General features: G+C 38.8%; 1 protein-coding gene across 6 annotated transcripts; it reads left to right on the forward strand.

Annotated features, from left to right (window-relative positions):
* Positions 1-3589: 3589 nt before the first annotated feature.
* Positions 3590-21568, forward strand: LOC120073014 (uncharacterized). Of its 6 annotated transcripts, XR_016528313.1 has the most exons (6): positions 3591-3839; positions 4164-5326; positions 6421-6545; positions 12204-12278; positions 20278-20398; positions 20881-21258. XR_016528313.1 is itself a non-coding variant. In XM_039025564.2 (5 exons), the coding sequence occupies exons 2-4, from the start codon at positions 4430-4432 to the stop codon at positions 20392-20394; spliced, it is 1089 nt and encodes a 362-aa protein (XP_038881492.1). In that variant the 5' UTR covers positions 3591-3839; positions 4164-4429; the 3' UTR covers positions 20395-20398; positions 20881-21568. The 6 variants fall into 6 exon arrangements, 3 of the variants coding, with proteins under 3 accessions (XP_090167767.1, XP_038881492.1, XP_038881493.1); XR_005480666.2 differs by lacking the exon at positions 6421-6545 and having other exon boundaries at positions 20278-20488; positions 20881-21282; XR_005480667.2 differs by lacking the exon at positions 20881-21258 and having other exon boundaries at positions 20278-20659.
* The last annotated feature ends 3871 nt before the right edge of the window (positions 21569-25439 follow it).

Here is a 25439-nt window from a genome sequence, read left to right on the forward strand (position 1 = left end):
TTGCTTATTGCTTTCTAGCCTACTACAATTTTGCTTTCTAGCCTACTACAATCTTTCTCTTCTCTATTCTTACAATCAAACTGTTTGCGAAAACCTTTTCTCCAAACCCGTTTTCTCTAAAACAGGGGTGGAGGTTGTGAGAGGCACCCTGTGTGCCATTGACTGTTCGTATTCGAATTGGCTGACTTGTTCGTGAGAGGGAACAAGTGTCGCACAATCGCTAAGTGCAACTTCGGAAAGTGCAATTGTGACAGTTGGTATTAAAGCTAAGTCGACTCATAGAGTTGAGAAGCTACGATCATGTCTACTACGAAGTAGTTGGGCAAGTCCCGTGTTGATCGATTGGTCGAGCTTGAAGAGCAAATACTCTATTTAATAAAAGTCCCTGATCAGGTTCGGTTCCTAGAGACTCGGTTACAGGAAGTCGCCGACAAGGTCGATGAAATTGATGCAGTGGCTGGCCGCTTAGATGGGATGCCCGTTAGAGAATTGTGGACAAGGGTTGAGACCCTAGAGGCAAAAACCTCGATGGATAGGCCTCTCGAGCGTGGGGATGGTTCGTCGGGATCTGTTGTCCCGTTAGAAGAGCGTGACAAAGAACTAGACAGCTCGCAAAGAGCGATCATTCAGATGGTGACAGAAATGTCCGAGGACTTTCGAGCCACCATCGATGTCATCCGGGCAGAGATTGCAGACATTGGTGCAAAAATTAACCTCACCATGAGAGTGGTGGGAAATCAAGCCCCAATCGAGGGTGCAACTCAATTCAATAGGGTAAAAGTACCCAAGCCTAAGCCCTTTCTGTGGGGCTCGCGATGCAAAGGCGTTAGAAAATTTTATCTTTGACATGGAACAGTACTTCAGAGCTACGAATACAGCGACTGAAGAATCGAAGATCACCCTAGCGACAATGCACCTAGCAGAGGATGCCAAGTTATGGTGGAGATCCTGTTTCATGGATGTCCAAGAGGGACAGTGTACCATCGACATGTGGGAGAGATTGAAACAAGAGTTGCGTTCTCAATTCTTCCTCGAAAATGTTGAGATTTTAGTAAGACGCAAGCTACGGGAATTGAAACATACTAATACTAGTAGGGACTACATGTAACAATTTGCCGGATTGATGTTGGACATAAGAGACATGTCCGAAAAAGACAAAGTTTTCTGTTTTGTCGAAGGCCTGAAACCGTGGACAAAAACAAAGCTGTAGGAGCAGAGAATACAGGATCTCCAAGCCGCATACGTAGCGGCTGAACGGTTATTTGAATTGATTGATGAATCTCAAGAGATGAGGCAACACTCGAGATCCCCTAATAGGAGGAGAAATAGAAACAGTCCGAGCCCATCGAGAAACAGTAGGGGAGATAAAGACAACAATGGAGATAGTAGACCTCCTCAGCAGACGACTGGAAATACGTGGCGAGGGCAGAACCAGAAGAATTTTCATCGGTCTTTATCCTATTATATATGCAAGGGTCCGCACAAGGCGAGCGAATGTCTGAAACAAGCCGCCTTTAATGCTTTCCAAGCCTCATTAGCTTCGAACTGGAAAGGCAAAGCTGTTCAGGTAGAAGACGAGAATATGCAAGCAGAGAAAGACAGAACCCCAAGGGTTAGGGCCCTGAGATATTTAGTTGCCCTCCAAAATGATGTAGGGGAAGAAAAGGGATCCCATGGAGGCGGACTGATGTATGTTGATGCTTGGGTCAACCATAAATCGACCAAAAGTACCATGGTCGATTCAGGGGCCACCCACAATTTTATGTCTGAAATAGAAGCCAACGGCTTAATCTTTATTGGGAAGGAGGCACAGTTAAAATGAAACAGTGAACTCTGAGGCCTTGCCGATTATAGGAATGGCAAAGAGGATAGTCGTAAAGTTGGGGGACTGGAGTGGACCTGTCGATTTCATGATCGTTAAGATGGATGACTTTGATGTGGTGTTGGGAATGGAGTTCTTGCTTGAGCACAAGGTAATACCGATACCCCTCACCAAGTGTTTAGTGATCACCGGGTCTACGCCCACCATTGTGAATGCTGAGATCAGACGGCCGAAATCTCGACCCTCCCGTTGGAGAAGGACTTTACCCATGAGTTAGTCGAAACCGCAGAAGAGAAGGCCCCCAAGACATTCTGCGTGTCTTGGAGCAGTGTCGTGTTGTTGAGCCGGATATTTACACAAGTCCCCGACTCTAAAGAGGAGAAGAAGAAGAAGAAGGAAGTTTAAACATCGAGAGTTCCTACCAGGAGACTGGGTTCGAGTGAATTTGTGCCTGGGACAGTTTCGAAGTCGAGGGCAAAGAGAACATCGCCTCATGAGCAATTTTAGAGGACCAGTGGAAGTCATCGAAAGGGTTGGGAAAACCTCTTATCGGGTGCAGTTACCATCGTGGATGGAGATTCATCTTGTCATCCACGTAAGTAGATTGAAACCCTATCATCCAAACCATGCTGAGGAGAGATGTAGAGTGGTGACCCGTCTGCAAGCCACAACGAAGAGAATGGCAGGAGAAGAAGCCAACGAGAGACTTGCGGGAAGGAGCGACAGAGCAGTGGGAAGAGTTCCTAGAGAAGTGGAGAAGCCTCCAAGACGGAGAAGTTCGTTGGGAGTGCATGGAAGGCCTCAAAGGCAGCTGCTCAACAGTATGCTGAGTTCGAGCAGAGTCGGTTGACGGGGACGTCAACCAATTGAGTGGGGGAGAATGTCACGGTCATGCTTGTCTATGACATGTTGTCCATGGCCGCATGACTGCCTCCACCTCTTTTTACTATGCTTTCATCCTATGTATTTCCTTTTGCTAGGTAGTTAGGTTTATATATACTTTTCTTAGTGAGTGACCGCTCGCCCATTTCCATATGTAAGGGTAGCAGATGTTTTTTTTGTTCATAATGCACTATATGGGTATAAGACTAACCATCACTTCCTCATACCCAGAGTAGTATGTTATAAAGCTGTTGTTGTTGCTTATTGCTTTCTAGCCTACTACAATCTTTCTCTTATCTATTCTTACCATCAAACTGTTTGCGAAAACCTTTTCTCCAAACCCGTTTTCTAAAACCGTTTTTCCTAAAACAGGGGTGGAGGTTGCGAGAGGCACTCGGTGTGCCATTGGCTGTTCATATTCGAATTGGCTGACTTGTTCGTGAACGAGAACAAGTGCCGCACAATCACTAAGTGAAGCTTTGGAAAGTGCGATTGTGACACTGTGTGATAGTGCCCTCACTTGGTGCTACTATTATCCAACCTCAAGGGTTTTTTTTGTAATTTTTCTCTTCTTTGCTCGGTTGATCTTTTAGGCCCATTTGAACCTTTTTTTGTCTTAAGAGTCTGTTCTACCTTCTTTATATTCGAAACCTACTAAATCATGAAATAAAACACATAAAATTAAGAAATGAGCCTGAATAAAGTAGAATGAGATAATAACGTATTTTATGTATTATCTCACCCGAGTTAAAATATTTAGAGCAAAAATCGATCTACCTCATCCAAATTTAAGATTTGTAAAAGGAAAGATAATGAAACAATTATGGTTTGAAATCTTGAAGTCCTTTGGGAAAAAAGATAAAAACGCATTGTATTCTCTTTCTCATGCTGTGGCGTTTGTTTGGCAATATGGTAAAAAAAAAAGTAGTCAAGTCCATATCAAAATCCAAAATCTCTCTCTCTCTCTCTCTCTCTCTCACGCCGTTCACTTGGCCGCCAAAAGAGCAAGCGCAGAGAAGATCACTCCAAGAGGGAGGGAGAGAGAGAGAGAGAGAGCAGAATTTCAATCTCTGTAGCATCTTATCACTTCCCTCACGATTTCCCAACCCTTCTTCCGATTTGATTCCTGCCGCAGGTCCATCTTCTTCTTTTGCTTTTCTTCTCTGTCTTCTTTTTTTACTTTCGCATCATTCTATGGAATCTCGTTTTGTTTTTGTTTCACTGCTGCTGCGTATTCGTCATGCTTGCTTTTCTATCCCCTTAGCCGCCTTTTATTCCCCCTTTTGTGTGGTTTTTGATGGTATAGTGGGTATACTATGCATTCTCTTTTGCACGTAGTCTCTTGAATTTTGGTGATCTGCTACTGTTTCTTCTTTATTTTTGTTGGGTCTTGCTTGTTTTGTTCTATATTTAATTAGAATTGCTCAGTTCAAGTCCATTGTGTGGTAAAATTGCTCAGGTCTAGGGATTTTGCTTCCCGACGAACACTATTGTGCTTGGGCAGTTGGTACTGATGGTCCATTCTTAAACTGGGCAGATCAGGCGAGGATGATTGTTTCTTATTCTCATTTTGCTACTGAGAAGTAGTGATTTTGTCTAATTTTCATTTAGTGCCCGGGGAGAATTATGCTTGAATTGGCTGATTTTTGGACTTATTGAAGTAGAATGGCTGAGTAATCTAAGAGCAGGTCTAGCTTGTTTAAGTCATTGTGCTCCGTGACTGATATGATGGTTAAGGAAAATTTGCTGCAGAGGGTAGATGACAATGCTAAAGAGAATGATTGTTTAACTATTGGGAGTGAAGATTTGGGTTCTCAGTCTCGCCACAGTGTAGGGAAGGAATCTGGGGCCAGTTGTCGTGTGTGTCAATGTGTTGAATCTGACAGAAGAGGTGATGCTGTTTTAGGATTTCTGGGCATCACTCCTCCAATTATGGAAGCAAGGAAATGCGATGGGGATTCTAAGCCTGAGAAGCAAAGTGCAGAAAATGTTGATGGTGGTTCTGTGCTGAAAAAAGATGTTAAAGAGGATTCTGGTTCAATTAAGTTCATAGGGCCTAATGGGGAGGTTTTCATTTGCAAAGCTGATATTGAGATGGGTTCATGTCATCATGAAGATGCATTAGTGGAGCTTGGGTGCTCTTGCAAGAGTGACCTTGCACTTGTACACTATGCATGTGCTCTTAAGTGGTTTGTAAGCCATGGATCTACAGTTTGTGAAATCTGTGGATGTATTGCAGAAAATATTAGAACCGATGACTTTAGAAAGGTTGTGAGTTCTTTGAAAGAATATGAAGCTTTAAGGGAGAGAACTGTTAGTGGGATACCTAATCCTATGCAGCCTACTGCTAGTACTGATATAGATCCTGATGCTGTTGCTGCTGTCCGCAGGCAGCGGCTAAGTGAAATCTCGTTGTGGTTCAGTCCTCATAATTATAGTAGCAACAATAACTCTACTGCAGCCTCCCAGGTTATTTCTGAACATCTGAATACCATCTCGGAAAATGTTGTTCATGCTGAAAATCCTGCAACCAGGTGGGCTGTTGAGGGTACTGGAATTCTCCTTGCTACAGGGCTGCTTACTGTTACGCTTGCTTGCCTAATAGCTCCTCGTGTGGGGAAGGTAAGTCCTTGTAGTTATTTTATATTGTAGTAATACAGATATATTTTTCTTGTCAGAAAGGTTCATTGAGAATCTTCTTATTTTAAAATAGAAATTCAGAGTACTGGGAATTACTGATGCATTAAGCTTCTCAGTAAGCCACATTTGACTAACATACTCAATAGTGCTTTAGATGTAGAAAGCTACTGTCCTTGTTTTCTTATTAAAAAATTATTGCCTTGTTCATTTATTAATTTAATATTGTTTCTTTTAGGTATTTGACGACAAAACCTAACATTCTGATTAAATAACCTAACATTCTGATTAAATGTTTCAACTTTGGGTCACTAATACTTTGGAACACACTTTTAGTTCTTGAGAACATCTAGTCTTGTCATTATTATTATTATCATTATCTTCATTATTCTTTTTTGTCAATTTTATGTGTCCAATTTTGTTTAGTTGTTTATCCATATGCACCTAGTTAAATCTTTCAGCTTTTTCTCCCTTACCTTTTTTTCTTTCATTGACGAATAAAATAAAAGAGGGAGTGAGTAGTCCCAATACCTAAAGGCACATTACAAGAAAGATCTCCAATTTAAAATTAGGAGGAAAGACAATAATTGGTAAAAGGGTGTTTACATTTACACCAATACAAAGCACGAAAAATATCAAAACCATGAAATTAACAAAACTTGGGTGCTTGCCATTGAAACTTCGCCATTTCTCTCCAACCGAAGAGTCCAAAAGAAAACCTTATTATAGCAAGCCAAAGAGTTTTCCTATCACATTTTATAATTTTTATTATTATAACTTTATAATTTTTAGTCATTGTTATAATTATTATTTTAAATGAGAAACCAACCTTTCATTGAGAAAATGTGAAAGAATGCAAATAGGAACATTCGAAGAAAGAAAAAAAGCCCACAAAAGGAGATCCTGTTAAAGAAAAGAACTCCAAACGAGTAATGAAGACCTAATAAATAATTACAGACAATTTTGTGACCTAACCCCAAAATGAAATATTAGACCTAACAAAGGTCCATACATCCCACGAGTTATTATCAGCTTCTCTAAAGATTTTGTGTTCCTTTCCTCCTGTAAACTCCATGAAGAACTGCACACCCCAACTTGTCACAAAAATCTCCCGACGGAGGAGGAACTCTTCGATCATCTCTCTATAGTCTCTGTGACTGGCCATGTGGAAATCAAGTGTTATAAAGATACTTCCAAATTGACGGTGAGAACTCACAATTCCAAAGGATAATAAAGATGTATAGAACATAATAATATGTTATGACATCAATACGTTTACTTTATTAAAACATAACAAAGTTTTAGGGGAAAAAGACAATAAAATTATTCATTAATAGTCTACCTGAATTGTTTTCTAAAAATATGTATAATCACCCATATAAAATTGTTTCAACCATTTGTAGGTGCTAGTTTCTCTTCAGACTACTAATGCAAAGGTTTTTTTTTTTTTTTTTTTTTTTTTTTTTTTTTTTTTAAATTTTATTTTTAAATTTTTAATAATATTTTTTAATTTTTTAAATTAATTATTGAAGTTGTGTGGATCTATTAAACCCTCGATTATTCACACATATAAAAGAAATGATAGAAAGGGAATTACAACAAAAATAAAAAATGATGGAGGGAATAATCAAGGGGATGGAAATTGAGGGAAATGATGGAGAGGGGACCACTAAACGGTTTAGAATTTGGTTATAAAACAGAATAGAGGAAGAGGCTGAGGGGGTGTGGAATATTTTGGTGGAGCTGGAGCAGCTTTTGGAGGAGAGATTCCCGACCCTCTCGAATTGGCTGGTTCTTGTTTTCCTTTTTGCTATTTCTCACATTATCTTCTTGTTCTTGAGCATAGTTGATTTCCATTGTTATCTTTCCCTTGAAGTATATAAACAAAACATCTTAGAGCATTGCTCTGTTTCTGGGGATTTGTCTTGTTGGGTATATTTTGTTTGCATATTCGGATACCTAACAAATTGGTATCAGAGCCATTCCAACCTGGGTGAACAAGGTAGATGGCACATAAGCAAATCGAGGAAAGGATGGAAGCGAGTGCAAAAGAGATTTAGGAAATGAAGAGCTTAATCGTAGGTCTCTGTAAAGAGTATGGAAAAACTATCAAAAGCTGTGCGAGAAAACAACTCGATGAGGAAGAATGATGATTCTGGGATAGTTGATGGATCCTAACTCAAGATGAAGGGCAAGTTGGAAGAGGTGGACTCCACATCAAGTCACGGAGCAGGAGGGGCTGATAAGAGCAAGTACAAGAGATTGGAGATGCCGATTTTTGCGGGAGAGAACCTGAAATCCTGGGTCTACAGGGCAAAACATTATTTCAAGATCCATGAGCTCAATGATGCGGAGAAAGTGATAGTGGTTGTGGTGAGTTTCGCTATTGACGAAGTTGACTGGTTCCAATGGAGCCATAACTGGAAGGCGATCACGTCCTGGGATGAATTGAAGAAAAAAATGTTCGAGCGTTATCGACCCACTAGCGAAGGCAGGCTTAGAGCAAGGTTGTTACGGATCAAATAGGAAGGAAGTTATGAGGAGTACGTGAAGAAATTCGTCACTTACTCGGCACCGCTATCGGAGATGGCTGAAAACATACTCACAGATGCGTTCCTAAATGGATTGGAGCCAGCGTTGCAGGCCGAGGTAATCTGCCGACATCCGTTGGGCTTAGATGAGTGTATGAGAGAGGCCCAACTCGTGAATGATTGTAACCTAGCCTTCAAACTTGTCCTAAATGAATTGGGCCTTGTTGGACCTGGAAAGGGGGAAGCCCAAAGCAGAATTAAAAATAACAGTGTCATGGTGAAAGGAAACCCTAAAGGAGCCGAAGGGGGGACAACCGCCAAGCTTCGATTCTGATTAGAGGGAATCCAATGAGGGAGGAGCCACGGGTAAAACGACTCTCCGACCGTGAATATAGAGAGCGTTTGGAGAAGGGACTTTGCTTTCGTTGCAATGATAAGTACTGGCACGGCCATCGTTGCAAGGTAAGAGAAAATCATAAACTAATGTTATTTTAGCTACCGAAGAAGAGGAGAAGAAGAGGTGGAGGTCGAAGAAATCAAAGAGAACCCAGAGATGAATTCGATGATTAATCAAAAGTTTGAAGCTACCAGTCACCAGAATGGAAAATTATGGAGTTGTTATTGGCAACGGAGAGTCAGTGAAAGGAACTGGAATTTGCAACCAGTGATAGTTAAGCTATAGGAGCTGGTAGTCAATGCTAACTTTCTTCCAATAGATTTGGGGAAGATGGACGTGGTGTTGGGAATGCAATGGCTGATCACAACAGGGTTCATGGGAGTACATTGGCCCTCATTAGCAATGTGCTTCACGGAGGGAGATCGGATAGTTATGCAAAAAGGTGACCTGTCGTTGACCTGAGCGGAAATTTCATTGAAAGCTTTAACCAAAGTATAGGAAGAAGAGGACTAGGGGTTCTTGATTGAATTTCAAAATTTGGAGATCACAGATAATCAGGATGTGATTCCAAATGTGGAAAGCAAGAAGGACGAAGTACTTCCGGTGATGATTCAATCTCTATTCAACGAGAATGAGGATATTTTCGAGGTTCCAACGGAATTACCTCCCAAACGGGAGATTGATCATCAGATCATCACTCAAGGACAACCACCGGTCAATGTGAGGCCGTATAAATATGAGCATCATTAGAAAGAGGAGATCGAGAAGATGGTGGGGGAAATGTTAGAGGCAAGAATAATCAGACCAAGCCGTAGTCCATATTCAAGTCCTGTACTGCTGGTCAAAAAGAAAGAAGGGGGCTGGAGATTTTGTGTGGATTATAGAGACGAATCAAATAACAGCGACAAATATATTCCTAATTCCTGTCACCGAAGAGCTATTGGATGAACTTCATGGGTTTGCGCTTTATTCAAAATTGGATCTACGTTCAGGCTACCACCAAATTCGAATGAGGGAGAAGGATATAGAAAAGATAGCGTTTAGAAATCATGAAGGACATTACGAATTCCTTGTAATGTCGTTCAGCCTAACCAATGCGCCTGCAACCTTTCAATCACTGATGAATCAGATATTCAGGACGTTTCTAAGGAGATTTATATTAGTATTTTTCGATGATATCCTTATCTACAGCCTGGATATCTCTACTCATGAAATGCATCTAGCAGTGGTGTTCAACATTAAATAGGATCCAATATCTGGGACATTGGGTACCTCAAGAAGGGGTAGAAGCTGATGGAGAGAAAATCAAAGCATTGGTGGAATGGCCACAGCCAAAGAACGTGATAGAACTCAGGGGCTTTCTGAGGCTTACCGGGTATTATCGGAGGTTTGTGAAAAGATATGGGCAGATCACAGCTCCATTGACACAACTACTTCACGAACAAGCCCAACAAGCGTTTGAGGAACTGAAATGGGCCATGGTAACTATCCCTATATTAGCTCTATCAGACTTTTCATTGCCATTTGTAATTGAAACGGATGCATCCGGACTTGGGCTAGGGGTAGTACTCATGTAGAACTCTAAACCAATTGCATACTTCAGCCAAAAATTGTCTCCTCGGGCACAGGAAAAATCAATATATGAAAGGGAGTTGATGGCATTTGTGTTAGTAGTACAAAAGTGGTGTCATTACCTACTGGGGACTAAATTCACGATCATCTCAGATCAAAAAACCTTAAGGTTTCTGATTGAATAGTGGGAGGTACAACCCCAATTCCAGAAATGGTTGACAAAGTCAATGGGATATGATTTCAAAATACTTTACTAGCCGGGGCTTCCAAACAGAGCAGCTGATGCATTGTTGTGATTACCTTCCACGGTCGAGTTATTCATGCTCACCACACCATCCCTATTGGATATAGAGCTGGTACTCAAGGAGGTCGATGAAGATGAAGAGTTACAGAAGATCATCTCCATTATGAAGGATAACCCAGAAGGAAAACCTAAATACCAATAGGAACATGGAAGGCTGTTATATAAGGGAAGGTTAGTGATTTCAAAGACCTCATCACTAATACCATCACTTCTCCGTACTTTCCACAATTTGGTGCTAGGGGCGGGGTTCCTACGTACTTATAAAAGAATGTCAAGTGAGATATTTTGGCAAGGAATGAAGGCGGATGTGAAGAGGTATGTGGAACAATGTGAGATATGTCAATGCAACAAAACAAAGTCCTTAAAACCACTAGGGCTGCTACAACCCTTACCAATTCTGGACCAAATTTGGGATGATCTGGCGATGGACTTTATAGAAGGGCTTCCAAAATCAGAGGGATATGATTCAATAATGGTTGTTGTGGATAGGCTGAGCAAATATGCTCACTTTATAAGATTGCGCCATCCGTTTTTAGCGAAGCAAGTAGCAGATCTTCTTATTCAAGAAGTCATACAACATCACGGAATCCCAAAGTCAATTGTAACCGACAGAGATAAAATCTTCCTAAGTCACTTCGGGAAAGAATTGTTTTACATGATGGGCACAGTGCTGAAACGAAGTACCTCTTTTCACCCACAAACGAACGAACAAATGGAAAGAGTAAATCGTTGTTTAAAAATGTATCTAAGGTGTTTTTGCAACAAACAACCAACTAAATGGAGCAAATGGATTCCGTGGGCCGAGTATTGGTATAACACAACTTTTCACACTTCGATTAAGACCACTCCATATCAAGCAGTGTTTGGAAGAAACCCCCTCCCTTGGTCTCATAGGGGGAGAAGAAGACCACGAATGACTTGGTAGAACAATTGTTGTTGGTGAGAGATGCTGCCCTAAATGCTTTAAAAGAACACCTTGTGGTGGCTCAAAATCGGTTGAAGAAGCAAGCTGACATTCATAGGAGAGAACTACAATTTGAGGAAGGAGATGAAGTTTATCTTAAACTATGACTTTATAGACAGAGATCCTTGGCCCGCAAAAGGAGTGAGAAGTTAGCACCTAAATACTATGGGCCATACCAGGTCAAAGAACGAATTGGGAAAGTGGCCCATAGATTAGAGCTGCCATCTGAAGCAAATATCCACAATGTATTTCATATTTCGCAATTAAAGAAGTTGGGACAGTCTACTCAAGTCCAGCACCATCCACCAGTGTTGACCGAAGAATTTGAACTCCAAGTGATGCCAGAAAACGTTTTAGGGATACGTTGGAATGGGGAGTTAGCTGCAAACGAATGGTTAGTAAAGTGGAAGGGATTACCAGAGAGTGAAGCAACTTAGGAGTTGGTATATTTAATGAATAAACAATTTCTCCAGTTCCACCTTGAGGACAAGGTGTTTCGATGTGAGCGGTATTGTTAAACCCCGATTATTCACACATATAAAAGAAAGGGTAGAAAGGGAATTACAACAAAAATCATAAATGAGGGAAGGAATAATCAGGGGGATGGAAATCGAGGGAAATGATGGAGAGGGGACCACTAAACGGTTGAGAATTTGGTTACAAAACAGAATAGAGGAAGAGGCTGAGGGGGTGCGAAATATTTTGGTGAAGCTGGAGCAGCTCTTGGAGGAGAGATTCCCGACCCTCTCGAATTGGCTGGTTCTTGTTTTCCTTTTTGCTATTTCTCACATTATCTTGTTCTTGAGCATAGTTGATTTTCATTGTTATCTTTCCCTTGAAGTATATAAACAAAACATCTTAGAGCATTGCTCTGTTTCTGGGGATTTGTCTTGTTGGGTATATTTTGTTTGCAGATTTGGATACCTAACAGGATCATTAAAAAGAGAAAAGAAAGCATGAATAATATAAAATGTATAAATATGACTACAGAATTATTTTTCTTTTTCTTTTCTCCAACGTGATATCCTTTTGGGTTTCATTCGATTCTGACTGTTTCTTGATATACCTTAAAAAGAATTTCTATTTTGGTGCAGAAAACTGCGAAAAGTGGCCTTCATATTCTTCTTGGAGGAGTTTGTGCCTTAACAGTTGTGGTTTTCTTCCGCTTTGTGAGTATAATGCATTTTATTTGCCCCTGAGTTTGCTTTTCTGGCAATTCCTTTTATTGTAGGAAACAATTTTATTCATTAGTAATATATCTATGGTTGGAATGGACTAAGGGTGGCATTCAAAGGTAGCTAGGCAGACTACAAAAAGCTCTCCTATTGGCCATAATTTAAAACAAAAGGAAATGAGAGAACAAAACTTCTGGAGTTCTTAACCCAAAAGGGGTACAGATTGTGCTCTCTCTCACTCTCTCATACATTGCCCAAGTTACAGGTCGAACCATAAAATAGTTTTTATTTTTGGCAAAGAAAATCTCCCTCTATCAATTGTAACGACTTGACTCTCTAGGACTTGTACTAGGCCGTTAATATACACATGCACTCACCTCAAAATGACACTTTTCATGGATGGGCAAAAACCAAGTAAATGCTATAAAATAATTAACTTTTATTAAAAGTGAATAACTGAAATTCATTTAACAGGATACCCTTAATTAAATAAAAGAAAATTAAACATCACTAGAAAATATTATCTAAAATCTGAGAGTTCTCTAAATTCAATAACTGACTAAGTTTTAAAACATGAAAACATATAAAAAGACACGAGAGGAAGCATCTGATTAGTCCCAGTAGCACAATCACGGATTTCGTCTGTCATTTGTCGGTGTGCTCTTACCTTTACCTAAAAAAGAAACATGATAAAGAATGAGTATAAAATACCTAGTAAGTAGCCCACTATCAGGGTCAGGTTAAGCATTTATATCCAATAAATGCAACATTCTAGTGGGACATGCAAAAATATCTACTTATCATAGATGGCCATCTAGTGGAAAATTAAACTCGCCCAACTGTAGATGAGATGTACCCACAAACCTTTGGTGAAATCTCGAAGGAGATCACTAACCTCTAGTAAAGTCCTAAAGGAGATCACTAACTTCTGGTGAATCCCGAAGGAGACACTAACCTCTGGTGAATTCCAAAGGAAACACAAACCTTTGTGAAATCCCGAAGGAGATCACTAACCTTTGGTGAATCTCGAAGAAAACACAAACCTCTGGTGAAATCCCGAAGGAGATCAGTAACCTCTAGTGAATCTCGAAGGAAACACAAACCTCTGGCGGGTACATGACTATGGGTAGGAGGCAACTATCACTAACATAAATATCATTCAACATAGAACATAGTCCCACAACATAGAAACATAACATTAAGCTCATACATTCTCATAACGTGCCATATAAGATCTAGTTCATGCTCATTCATTCATTACAAAACATCTTATAAAAACTAGATCATGCTCATGCTCATAACATATTGATAGAATCGATATTAGGGGATTATTAGGGTATTAAGGGCATAATAGGAATTAAATATGGAGTTAGTTATAATTGTTGGTTATAAATAGAGGGAGAGGGGAACGGAGAAGGTAAGCAATATTTTGCATATGAATTAAGGCTTGAGGGTTATCTCAAGATTGGGAGGGTCCAAGTATTTCGAACACTTGGTTTATCTTGCATTTTCGATATCTTTTTATATTTCAATATAGGGGTTCTATCAAGTTAGTATCAGAGCAGTTTTCTGGACATGGTGGGAAAAATGAAGAGCAGAATGATCATTGTGGAAGAAAAGCAAGCTGAAATGGAGGAGAAGATGAATTTGCAATTTAGAAAGCTTAGCGAGAAGCTTGAATTTATGTCGAATCAGTTGAATTTGGTTTTATATCGCCTGGAGACTTGGATGGGCGGTGATCGAGGTGCTTCATCAGAGCAAACGGTGACCGATGAAGAGAGAGGAATTATGGAATCAGCCTCAGTGGAATCAAAGAAAAATGTGATGGAAACTGATCCTGTGCAAAAAATTGCACAATCAATCATCGAGGACGAGAAAAACACTCCAACCAGTGAGGGAGAAGAAAGAATGAGGCCTCTGAATCATCATGTGAAGAAAAAAATTAAGGAAAAGAGGGAAAACAAGGCCGAGCAGAAGCAAAGAAGAAGATATGTACAACAAACCAGAACACATGGCTTCTGTAAAAGCAGTATAAAAAAGAATAAAAAGATGGGGAAACTATCGAAGAATATGAAGACGAAAGGCCAATCGACAGTTCGACGACATTTGAAAACTTATCGAAGTTCAGAAAATGGTTTTAAAGCGGAAAAGGCAAGGAGTCCGTAAGAGATCTGCCGGCAAGGAGCAATCGCTGGCCAAAGACGTTTCAAGGGAAATCGTTGGCGATTGCGGCTTCGAAGGGTGGAGATGAAAAGTTGGAGGTGCCATCGTAAGAACTGTGAAGCGGTGGCGTGGGTGGACGATTCACACGAAAATAAAGATCAAAGAAGAGTAATAGCCAGCGGAGACAGTCGTTCGTATGTGCAAGTGTGGGCCGAGATGAAAATTTGGAAGAAAGGTTGATGCAAGGGTCGAGAAGAGGCCGCAGAGGGATTGATGTGGTGTTATAGAGGTCTGAAGAGAGGTCGCCGTCGATTCCTGGAGACAAAAATCGAGAGTAGGCGTCGATGGAGTATCGTGAAGAAATCATTGATGGAGGTCAACGAAAAACGTGTGAATGGCCGGGGAACTGGACTTGGAGATGGCGACATTGCAGTTTTCGTAAGAGAAAAAAAAAAAAAGCAAGGCGAAGGTTTACTAAAGACCAGTGGCGGCGCAAGCTTCGTGAAGGGCGGCCATGGTGAAAAGGGTTCACGAAAAGAGTTGTTAGGAGAGGGATTCACGAAAAAGCAGAGGAAAATAATTTAAAAAAAAAAATGAAATGAAACCCTAGTCACGTGGGTTTTTAGGAAGAAGAATCTGGGTAGTTGGCCATCTCGTGGGTTATTTTGGCATGCTGTTTGTTGGGCTGATGGGCTGGCTTTAAGGAGTAATGGCAGCCCATTCGATCTCAAAGGCAGTTTTGGGGCTGATATTAACATTAACTTTGGGTTGTTTTTTTTATGATTCCTTAAACAAAAAAAAAAAAAAAATGGTTGTGTACCCACACCTTGAGGACAAGGTGTGTTTTAGGGGCTGATAATGATAGAATCGGTATTAGGGGATTATTAGGGTATTAAGGGCATAATAGGAATTAGATAGGGAGTTAATTATAATTGTTGGTTATAAATAGAGGGAGAGGGGAATGGAGGAGGTAAGCAATATTTTGCATATGAATTAGGGCTTGAGGGTTATCTCAAGATTGGGAGGGTCCAAGTACCTCGAACACTTGGTTTATCATGCATTTTCGATATTTTTTATATTTCAATATATCCGGGTTCTATCACATATCAACAGAAGTATCCAATGCTCATATGTTTTTTCTAATTAGACATCATGATTACATAGTCTTAGAGAGTCAATAATATCAAAACTGTATCGCCTGGCACAAAGGCGGTTTCAGTAGTAAGATTACTTACCTCAGAATTTAAGCCCAATCAAGTAAATTTATTCTCTTCCTTGCCTAAAACAAATCTTGAATTGAACCCTAAAGTAAAAACCAAAATTTAATTCCAATCAAGAGTATAACCCAAATCACGAATTCACCTCCAACGAATCCAAAACACTTACCCGAAATGTCCACTTAATCTGGAACTACTCCTAAGTTTCGAATCCGGTATCCAACCTAGACATAAACCAAATTGAGGAGCTTCAAACCCAAATAAAAAATCCAAACACTAATTAAACCCATGTCAACCAAATAGGTATTCACAAAATAGCAAGATCCCAAACTAAACTCACCGAATTTTAACAATTTCCGTCGGAATTGTTCTCAAACTGGATGGGCAACGCCTTGAATTCTTCCAAATCTTGAATCTAAAAATCCAAACATAATAGGTTTATATCAAATTAATCCCAAAACTAAGTGGCCATTCAAAAACGTCTGAAAACCACCCATATTCAAGATCCAAGGACTTACTAAACACCTTGTGAATTTTGGTGGCCAAAACAGAGGCAAGACCGACGAAAATCGGTGGCTGTTTGAACAGATCCAACAAAGATCTCTTGTGGTGGAGACCCGCGATGAGTGGCGGCAACGTACAACACCCAACTAAGCGGTGCGACGAACCAGCGGCGAGCGTATGCGTGAACAGCTACTGAACGACGGCTAATGACTGGATGACGAATTGACGACTGGGATAGATAGTTGCAGATATGTGCGGATGTTGGTGGCGGCTCGACTCGTAGGACGGGCGGCAGAGTGAGCGGCTGAAGAAGCCGGTGGTGTCGGCAGAGATCAAATAGAGGCGGCGCGACTAGAGCTTCAGCGGCGGTGGTGTTCATGTAAGAAGAAAACAGCGGCGGTGGTGTTCATGTAAGAAGAAAACAGAGACCGGGGGAGGGGGGCCTTCATGCGGGGTTGGGAGAGAGAGATTCCTTATTTTCTTTCTTTTTTTTTTAATTCATCTTTAATTTTTACCCTAAACTAATGTGTGTATATATATATAAGCAAAACCCTTTCCTTTTCCTTCTTGAATTCCAAATATCCCTCCAAAATTTTTAATCCAAAATCCTTTTGAAAAAATAAATTTAAATCAATTCTCTTATAAATTTGATTCAAATTAATTATCTACTCCCAATCCGTTAAATCCAAACTCTCCTTAAATTAAATTTAAACTTCCAAATCCTTCATCAAAGCAAATTTAAAATTTATTATCCTTGCACAATAATTCAATTTAACCTCAAAATTCAAAATAAGTCCCAAATAATTCAAGATAATAAAATTTAAATTACTTCAAAATTTGGGATGTCACATGAAGGGAGCATTCTTTTGCCGGCATTGGTTTTGCTGTTCACATGTATAAATGATGGGAAGGAGTCCATCGAGGAATAGTAGTGTGCTTACATTGCACAAGATGGAAGGTAGTTGAGAATTTTTTACCCTTGGAATGAGTTGTTTGGATGTTTTATTTTGGGGTTGCAGGTGTAGAATCATTAGAGAACATTCATGTTATCTTAACATAGTTGGTCATGAAATTTAAAATTGGGGAGAAAGACAAGAATTTGTTGATAGGTTCCAGCTTTATGTTGGTTAAAGGTGTTTTTTTAAAGCTATAATAAAATTTTGCAAGGATCCCTAGGAGTATTTTGTAGGGAACCTAGTTAAGGATATTAGTATGTTATTAGTAAGGGGGACAAGAGTAATTAGATAGGGAGTTAGTGTGTCTTGTTATAAATAGGAGGGTGAGTGAGGGGAGATGGGCATTTTGTGGAGTGATCTAAGGCTTGAGTTAGCATACTAAAGAGGGAGATTACAAGTGCCTTTATACTTGGTTTGTCTTGTAGTTCTTCCTTATATTTCCATATATTTCATATCTTAATTTTAGTTAGGAAGTATCCTAAAATATCTTATGGAATTAAGGACTAAGTATGTGAACGGTCCGGGACACAAAGAGGAAGCTGGGGAGATGCTTATGCTTTTAGAGTAGCATGTTGTTGTTAGGAATCAAATGTCCTGCACTCAGTACGGGTAATAATTTCTATATTGATAAAAATAATGATGGTTCCAACTATTAGAATAAAGAAAGATCAAAGAACGAGCAAAAACAGAGTAACAAGAAATATAGAACCATATCACCGGCACATTCGAGAGAGCAAGATGAATTCTCTTCTAAGCCTCAGCTTCTTCCTCAATATTCTTCACACCCAATTCCCTTTGCCAAAAACCCCTCATAAACCCTTTTTCCGTGGTCCCCAACTCCTTGATTTGCACAACTGTCAAGTCGTCCCCTTGAAATCATTCTCTCCAAGTATCATTCCCCTTTTGCCCTTCTCTCGGACATGAATATAATTGGGGGTCTCAGTTGTATTTTCTATGTCAGTCAGATTACCCTTGTAGTACATTAACATTATTTGACCCCGCTAGAACTGTTACTCTATTTGTGACCTTAAAGATACTTTCAAGTCCAGCAAGTAATGAAAATATGATATGTGAAGTTTGGGGACCATCCATCATATTCAAGTTAAATGGGAGGACATTCCCAAAACAGTATTATACTCACAAGGGATGCTGAAGTTTTAGTGATGCCTTTCAACCTCCTGAATGCTCCTTCCATATTATATTTCTTAATGACTGAAATTCTCAAAACATATTTGCATGAGTTTGCTTTTGTGGTTTTTGATGATACTTTTTTCTGTTGCAATTTAACGGAGTACAAGGAAACACCTGAAGCTAGTTCTGTAGACTTTGTAACACTAGTAGCTAAATGGAAATAATATAAACTTGCTGCTTAGTGTCCAAGGAAGCTTTAGATTTTCTTGCCCACCAAATATCGAGGGAGACTGTTAAAGGTGATCTAAATAATAAGAGCATGTTATGTCCAATTTCAGCATTGCTCAACTGGTAAGAATATTAAATCTTCAGGCAAAAGGTCGAAGGTTCAAATCTCTAGCCCTATATGTCATTGACCTCGCTATATATTTCTTGCTATCACCTAAGAGTCCTCACAAGATTTAGAACTAGTGGATGGTGGATACATGGGGCCTGCTTAGAATCTAGGGGCATGCCTGTATTTTTAGTTTGGTAGGAGCTGGGAGAGGAGGAGAGGCTCTCAGACTCGCTGCTTGTTGGATAAGTAAATGTTAAATTATGTTATTCTCGTTACTGCTGTTTTAGAGGAAGTTTTATCAATGTTCCCATTTCTCATTTCTCATTTTTCATTTCTAGTTTGACTAATATATGCTATTGGTAGCTGTTACCTCATCTTTTGTTTTTCATTTTGAAGAAATATTTCAAAATTTATATATATTTTATAAAGGGAAAAACCAAAAACCAAACTGAATAAAATGGGTTAAAACAGCAGCCTTCAAGAGAAAAGTTCCAAAAGAAAACCAAAGAACATCCACGAGCTCATATAACAAAAAACCAAAAAACCAAAAAAGGAACAAAATAACTTCTCTCAAACAACTAAAACCTAAAATAATAAAAAGTAAAAAAATAAAAAATGAAGAACACAAACAACCTAACAAAACCCATCAAAGCAAAGAACCAAAGAATGGCAGCAAAACTTCAAACTTCGATGACTGATGGAATTCTGATCTTCTATCAAAAAGTAGAATTTAGATGGCATACCAAAACATGCTCTTATCTGAACGCAAGTTGCACCGGGAGGCTTCTGGCCAAGGGCTCGTCAGCCTGAGCATCATGCATCGTTGCCCCCCACACAACTCGTGCAGGTGGGGGCACACGTTGGCTTCCCGCGTGCACCATCGTGCGAATGGCTTAAATTCAAGTCCTTAGCGCACATCATCGCGACACTACGGTGATTGATCCAACCTCGGTACCGTGTCACGGCCTTGACACTGCCTCCATGGACTCTTTCCCCGTCTCTCCAAATGACGACGCTCTCGACGCGACCCCAGGGCAGGCAGGACTATCCATTGAGTTTAAGCATACCAATAAGGGGAGGAAAAGAAACTTAGGACCTTGGTTTATCAAATTCTTGACTTTTGAAGTTATTAGTTATTTTTATTATATTTTTTAAATCATTTTTTTTAATACGAGACAACTTCATTGATCATATTAAATTATAAAAGAGGAGAGCTCAAATCCAAGGGTATTACAAAAAAACTTCTCCAATTGGATATAGAGGTAAAGCGATAGTATTGAAGGATGGGAGAAAATTTATACCAAGAAGCCATTGAGTAATGTATAGTATAAATTGTTTCCTCTTAAAAAAAAAAAAAAAAAAAAAAAAAAAAAAAAAACCTATAGTATGAAAAAGAAAATGAGCATGAATCCTTATATTTGAAGGTCCATCGATTTCTTCAATGTTTATAATTTTAAATTTTAAGTGATAATATTGTATGTGTGTTTACAACTGTACGTATGTTCACATTTGAAGGGTTGTGTACCCACTGGAAAGCCCCATTGTTTTATCGCTGGAAATTGAGATGCATGTGTTATTTATTTATTAACATTTTTTCTTTACATTGGCATTAATCATTTTACCGATGAAAATTTGGGGAACTTCAATGCTCAGATTCCTAACTTCTATTATTTCCATATCTGCAGTTTGTGCTTACCAGGATAAAATACGGACCTGCACGATACTGGGCCATTTTGTTCGTCTTTTGGTTCTTGGTGTTTGGTATTTGGGCGTCGAGGACACACGCTGCTCATACGACGTAACTGGGTACATTCTGTACATTCTATTTGGTTGTTTTTCGGTTCTTCACTTCAAGGTGATCTCTCAAAATATACAAGTGTTTGATACTTCTTTAAGGTACTAAAATCTTGATATATATCTTGTAGGGTTTTGATTGTATGTTGTATTTTAGGTTGTATGAGTGTAAAGTTGACATTGGTAAAGGTATATAAGTATCCAACAGGATTCAAAATGCCCTTTAGCTGTATTTCATTGACATCAGAGCTGAGTATTTTTTGTTTGTTAAAAGGATCTTCAATTCTTTTAGAATTTTGGTAAATTGTTCTCATTTTTGGAAGTGTTTGTGACAATATTTTAGTATGTATGTGCAAAAAGAACAGATGCTAGTTGCCTAGGTTTAAAGTGGTTCAGCATTTTTTTTAGAGTATTTTTAAAATAGTTAAAATCACTTTGGTTGTGAATCCAAAACATATTATTTAACTGATTAGAATATTTTAATTGGTTTAAAGATATATCTCGGAGTTCAAAATCACATCCAAATATGCCTATGCCTCAAGAATTGAAGAGTGGAAGATTAGCTTTACACCATGCGACGAGAAGATCTCATTCAGTGCTTGCTTGCTAAATAAATTTTTTAATCTTTCAAGATTTTCCTAAGTTTCTAGTTTAAGCATTTTTTAGTATATATTTTCTGTTTTTTATTTAACCATTAAGTTAGTTAATTTGTGTCAGTTAATTTCCTAGTATTTTTGGTAAAATTTCTAGTCGAGTATGGAAAATTGTTTGTTCTCTTCGTGATGTGAAGAACTTAGGAGTGTATTGTGTGAGGAAATTGAAAAAATAGGGTGCAAATGTGAATGATGCGTTGACGATGCATTAGTGATGCGTGAAGGGACGTGTGATACTCCTCTTTATGCGTTCAAGTTTTCCTGAATCAAAGCTAACACAGAGCTTGTGTTGTAGCTAATGTAGAAGTATCCTAAGTGAATGCTGAATGGGTTATCTACACTAAGTTTGTTGTGTGCGTGCAAGAAGATACAAAAAGGTCAAGTGGAAAAACAGGGGGTCATGTGAAAATGGTGTTCAGTGCAAGTGGTATGCGTCGATCTAAGTGAAATGTACACGTACAAGAATGTGGTGCAGATGGAAATGACTTTGCTTGCTTATAACTCTATAAATGCATTAGGTTTTTGCTTACTTTTTATTCAGCACTCCTCAATGCGAATGCCACACAAATTCCTATCTTTAGGATGCATGCGTTAATCACAAAATACAATAAAAGTGCCTCTATCTCTAGATGTACCATGCGTTTTTAACTTTATATTTGCTTGCTTATTCTCTCGAATAATTCAAGCTAAAATAGCTTTTATCAAGTGATTATGTTGGCTTAAGCGCTTAGAAATGGACTTTGCATGAAGTTATAGATGCATCTAACACAAGGCAAGAAATAAACAGTAGCAAAGTGTAGTCGATCAAATATGTGAATTCATAAAGAACCATATTGTCTTTATAAGATCAATACTTAATCGAATGCGATGAAGAGAATAGAATTGAGATGAAAAGAAAAGAGTCAAGCTGCAGAGTACAATCTTTTATCCTCTTTGGCTTAATTTAAATTCGTGTACAACTAGCTTGTAGAAGAAATGGAAGAAAATTCTCTCTCGAGCTAAGTTTCTCCACTCCTTGATCAATGGTGGGGGTGGATCTTTTTCTTGTGTTCTTGTCACAGCAGCAAAGCTCTAAGTCTCTAAATTTTGGAATGATACAAATGAGCTGATCTTTTTCTTCTGGTAGGATTTCTTCTATTTGTAGGCATTGCTCTTCATCAGCTTGATGATGGGGCGACAATAAATTCTATACCCTAGTCAACCGCTTGACATTCAGACACTTTTCAGACGCTGCTAGCTACGGATGCCCATGCTTGCAAGTGGTGATTTGACACAAACAGCTTGAGTCAATGAATCTTTGTTGCTTTGAAATCCCTCCGACGCATGTCCATGCGTTGACGTTACTTGCGATACTTAGAATCTTTGTTGAAATCCTGCAATATTATGCATTAGTGACGTAGCTTTCAACAATAAACATTCTTTTGTATGAGTTTGGTAGTGCTTAAGTAATTCCATGCGTTTTCTCCAAGAATGACAAGATTTTATCATTAAAAACCATAATTGTTCCAACTTTGGAGAGACAATAACTTGTATTTCTACAAGTTATAAAAAATTCACTTCCTCCATTTATTGCTCGTCATATCAGCACGTCCTCAGAAATAGAGTGAGATCATTGACATTAATGTAAGATTCACTAATATTTATGAACACAAATTTATAGTATGAACAAAGGGATTTTTTTTTTGATAATCGCGAGTGCCTGAGCTAGCTTACGCTTACCTTGATTTGTAACATCCCAAAATTTTCATGTAATTTTTGTTGAATTACCTTGAATTGTTTGGACAATCATTTTGTTAAATGGAGGCTAAAACTGGATTTTGGGTGTAAGATAGGTAATTTAAATGATGTTGGTAGAGATTTGGGAATCTTGAAATTTATTTGAGGAAATTTGGATAAATGAATGTGGAATTTAAAATTTAATTAACTTGCTATATTTATTCTAATTTAATTAATTTGAATTAATTGAAGTTATATTTAGTTTTATGGTCAAAATTGGATTATGATAATAAGATAATTCAATGTTTTTAATTCTAAAAGATAGAAGATATTGGGTATTGGAAAACATTTGAGATATTATATGGATTGGGTGGTACTTCACTTGTTGGTAATGAGAGATCATCTAGACTTGATTATATGGATTGTGGTCATTCAGAGAGCAACGCTGTGGTCATTCAGAGAGCAACGCTGTGGTCCTTCAATGGATGTTAATGAGCAATCAACAAAATTCAATGAAATGGACCGTGATCATAGAGATGTGCGTTATTTTACGGTAGGTTCAGTGGTTCCACCATCTGTGTCTTCAAATCATAGAGGAGAGTTGATTATGTCGGGTACCTTTTCATATGGGACAGAGCTTCAACTATTTTTGAGTAAAAAGGACTTAAAAATGCGATTATCTATTTTGTCCATAAAAAAAAATTTTGAATTTAGAGTCAAGAAGTCAACCCAGTAAATTGGTTAGTGTCAATTTAACAACCAAATAAACATATTATGCATAGAGTAAACGTACATTGTTTTACTCGAATATGTCTCTCTTGATTACTTTGAAGGACACTGAGTGGGAGCATGACCATTGTAATATGCAAGACAAAACCACCTTGCTCCTTCGCTCCGCAATGTTCCCAGCTATTGATGCTGCTAAGATCTCGTATGTTCATACTTAAATAAAATTTAATATATATTAAGAACAATAGTAATGTTAAATCAAACAACACAGTTATTATGTTAAACAAATTTACCTGGAACGCCGGAAATCCACACAAAGAGTACTTCACGACGTTATTTTTATTTCCCTTCACCTTCATTTTGTATAGACTACTCTTATCATTCAATGCATTCTTTAGGGCATCGAGTGTCCTCTCCCAAATAATGGTACCTCAGTCTAGACTATTGTAGTATTCTATGTTTTGAATGTCTTTAAAACTTTTAAGGTCCATTGCATTTTTCCGTTTGTTCTTTTCCATCATTGCAACCTCCGTGTAGTAGACTAATGTGATCTTCACAGCATCCTCATTATTTTCAAACTCCAACTCCTCGTATTTTTTTTCTAGTAGATGAACATGTAAGGTGTCATTCGTCACTCGATTATCAAAATACTTGATTGCAAGTTCATACGAGGACTGCTCATTCTGATCAAATCGCGCAGAGGATCGCCACAAACCAGTCATCAACAAAAAATCATCATTCGAAAAAGTGACGACCTTTCCACCAACAGAGAATGAGATTGAGTTAGATCTCGTGCTCTTCACTTCTCTTAACAATATATGATGGATAATTGGGTTGTTGAACACCATGTCAACGTCTACAAATCACCAAAAAATTGTTCTCTTGAACATCTCTAACTGCTTTGGGGTAAGCTTCCCCTTCATAGTCTTGTTCGCATTAGCAATATGGGCCAAGCTCATTACTTGGCCAGGAAATCGGTCGACTATAGGTATTCTAAAACGTGTTGACATCTTAAATCACTCCTACATGAAATAAAGATTCAATCAGTAAACTCCTTCAGAAAAAATTTGTAAAAAACATTTTGTTTAAGTCTCGCTAGTATCACTTTCGCTAGTATTGCTCTCACTGGTATCGCTCTCTCTGGTGTCGCTCTCTCTAGTAATTCTCACTTTTCTCACTCACATTCTCTCTTTTTACTCGTTTTCCACCACAAAACACATCGAAAACCAAAAAAACAATATGCCATAGATTCACAGTATTTCTAAACCCCAGAACGGCCCACCCTTTCCGGTGTTGTTCTCTCTAATATCGCTCTCGTCGATTTCACTCTCACTTATCTTGCTCACATTCTCTCTTTTTACTCGTCTTCAACCACAGAACACATCGAAAAAAAAAAAAAACACAAAACCATATGTTTACAACATTTCTAAACCCAGAACGATCACAAAGCCTCATTACCGATCAGTTTAAGACATTTTCAGGTACAGATTGAAAAATTTACCGATCATATTCGATTTGTGGGTGGCAGTGGAATCGTTTGCAAGACCAAATGATGGATTTTAAAATGTAGCGAAGCCATCCGGAGCTTATGAGCGAGATGAAGCCGTTACATTTGGGAAATTTGAAGAGTTTTTAGTTTTGGTTGGTTTTCAGTAAAAGGGTAAGAAGACAAAGAGATGAGGGCAATTTACTTAATTTGGTATGGCGATGATGTCAACAGAGGGTCAATCGACATTATTTTTTAAAAATGGGTCATTTGACATTTTGGGCCCAAAAAATGGGTCATCCATACAAATTTTTCCTTTTTTTTCCTCATTTTGCATAGAGGCTCATCAAGGCCTGAGTTCAACCAGTCGCCGTTCGCATTTTCTTAGCCAGCCGCCGTTTGCATCTCTCAGTCCAGCTGTTGCATCGCTCCTCCGATGCCCGAACATGAAGTAGGGCACTGCTGTCGA

This window comes from Benincasa hispida, chromosome 3 (genome assembly GCF_027475165.1).
Source record: "Benincasa hispida cultivar pf3 chromosome 3, pf3_genome.v1.1, whole genome shotgun sequence".
Taxonomy (NCBI): domain Eukaryota; kingdom Viridiplantae; phylum Streptophyta; class Magnoliopsida; order Cucurbitales; family Cucurbitaceae; genus Benincasa; species Benincasa hispida.

Coding starts and splice junctions, on each gene's coding strand:
- LOC120073014 (XM_090311641.1), top strand. CDS start 4,430: ATGATGGTTAAGGAAAATTTGCTGCAGAGGGTAGATGACAATGCTAAA. Junction 5,327..12,203: donor TAGCTCCTCGTGTGGGGAAG/GTAAGTCCTTGT, acceptor ATTTTGGTGCAG/AAAACTGCGAAAAGTGGCCT. Junction 12,279..20,277: donor TTGTGGTTTTCTTCCGCTTT/GTGAGTATAATG, acceptor CCATATCTGCAG/TTTGTGCTTACCAGGATAAA.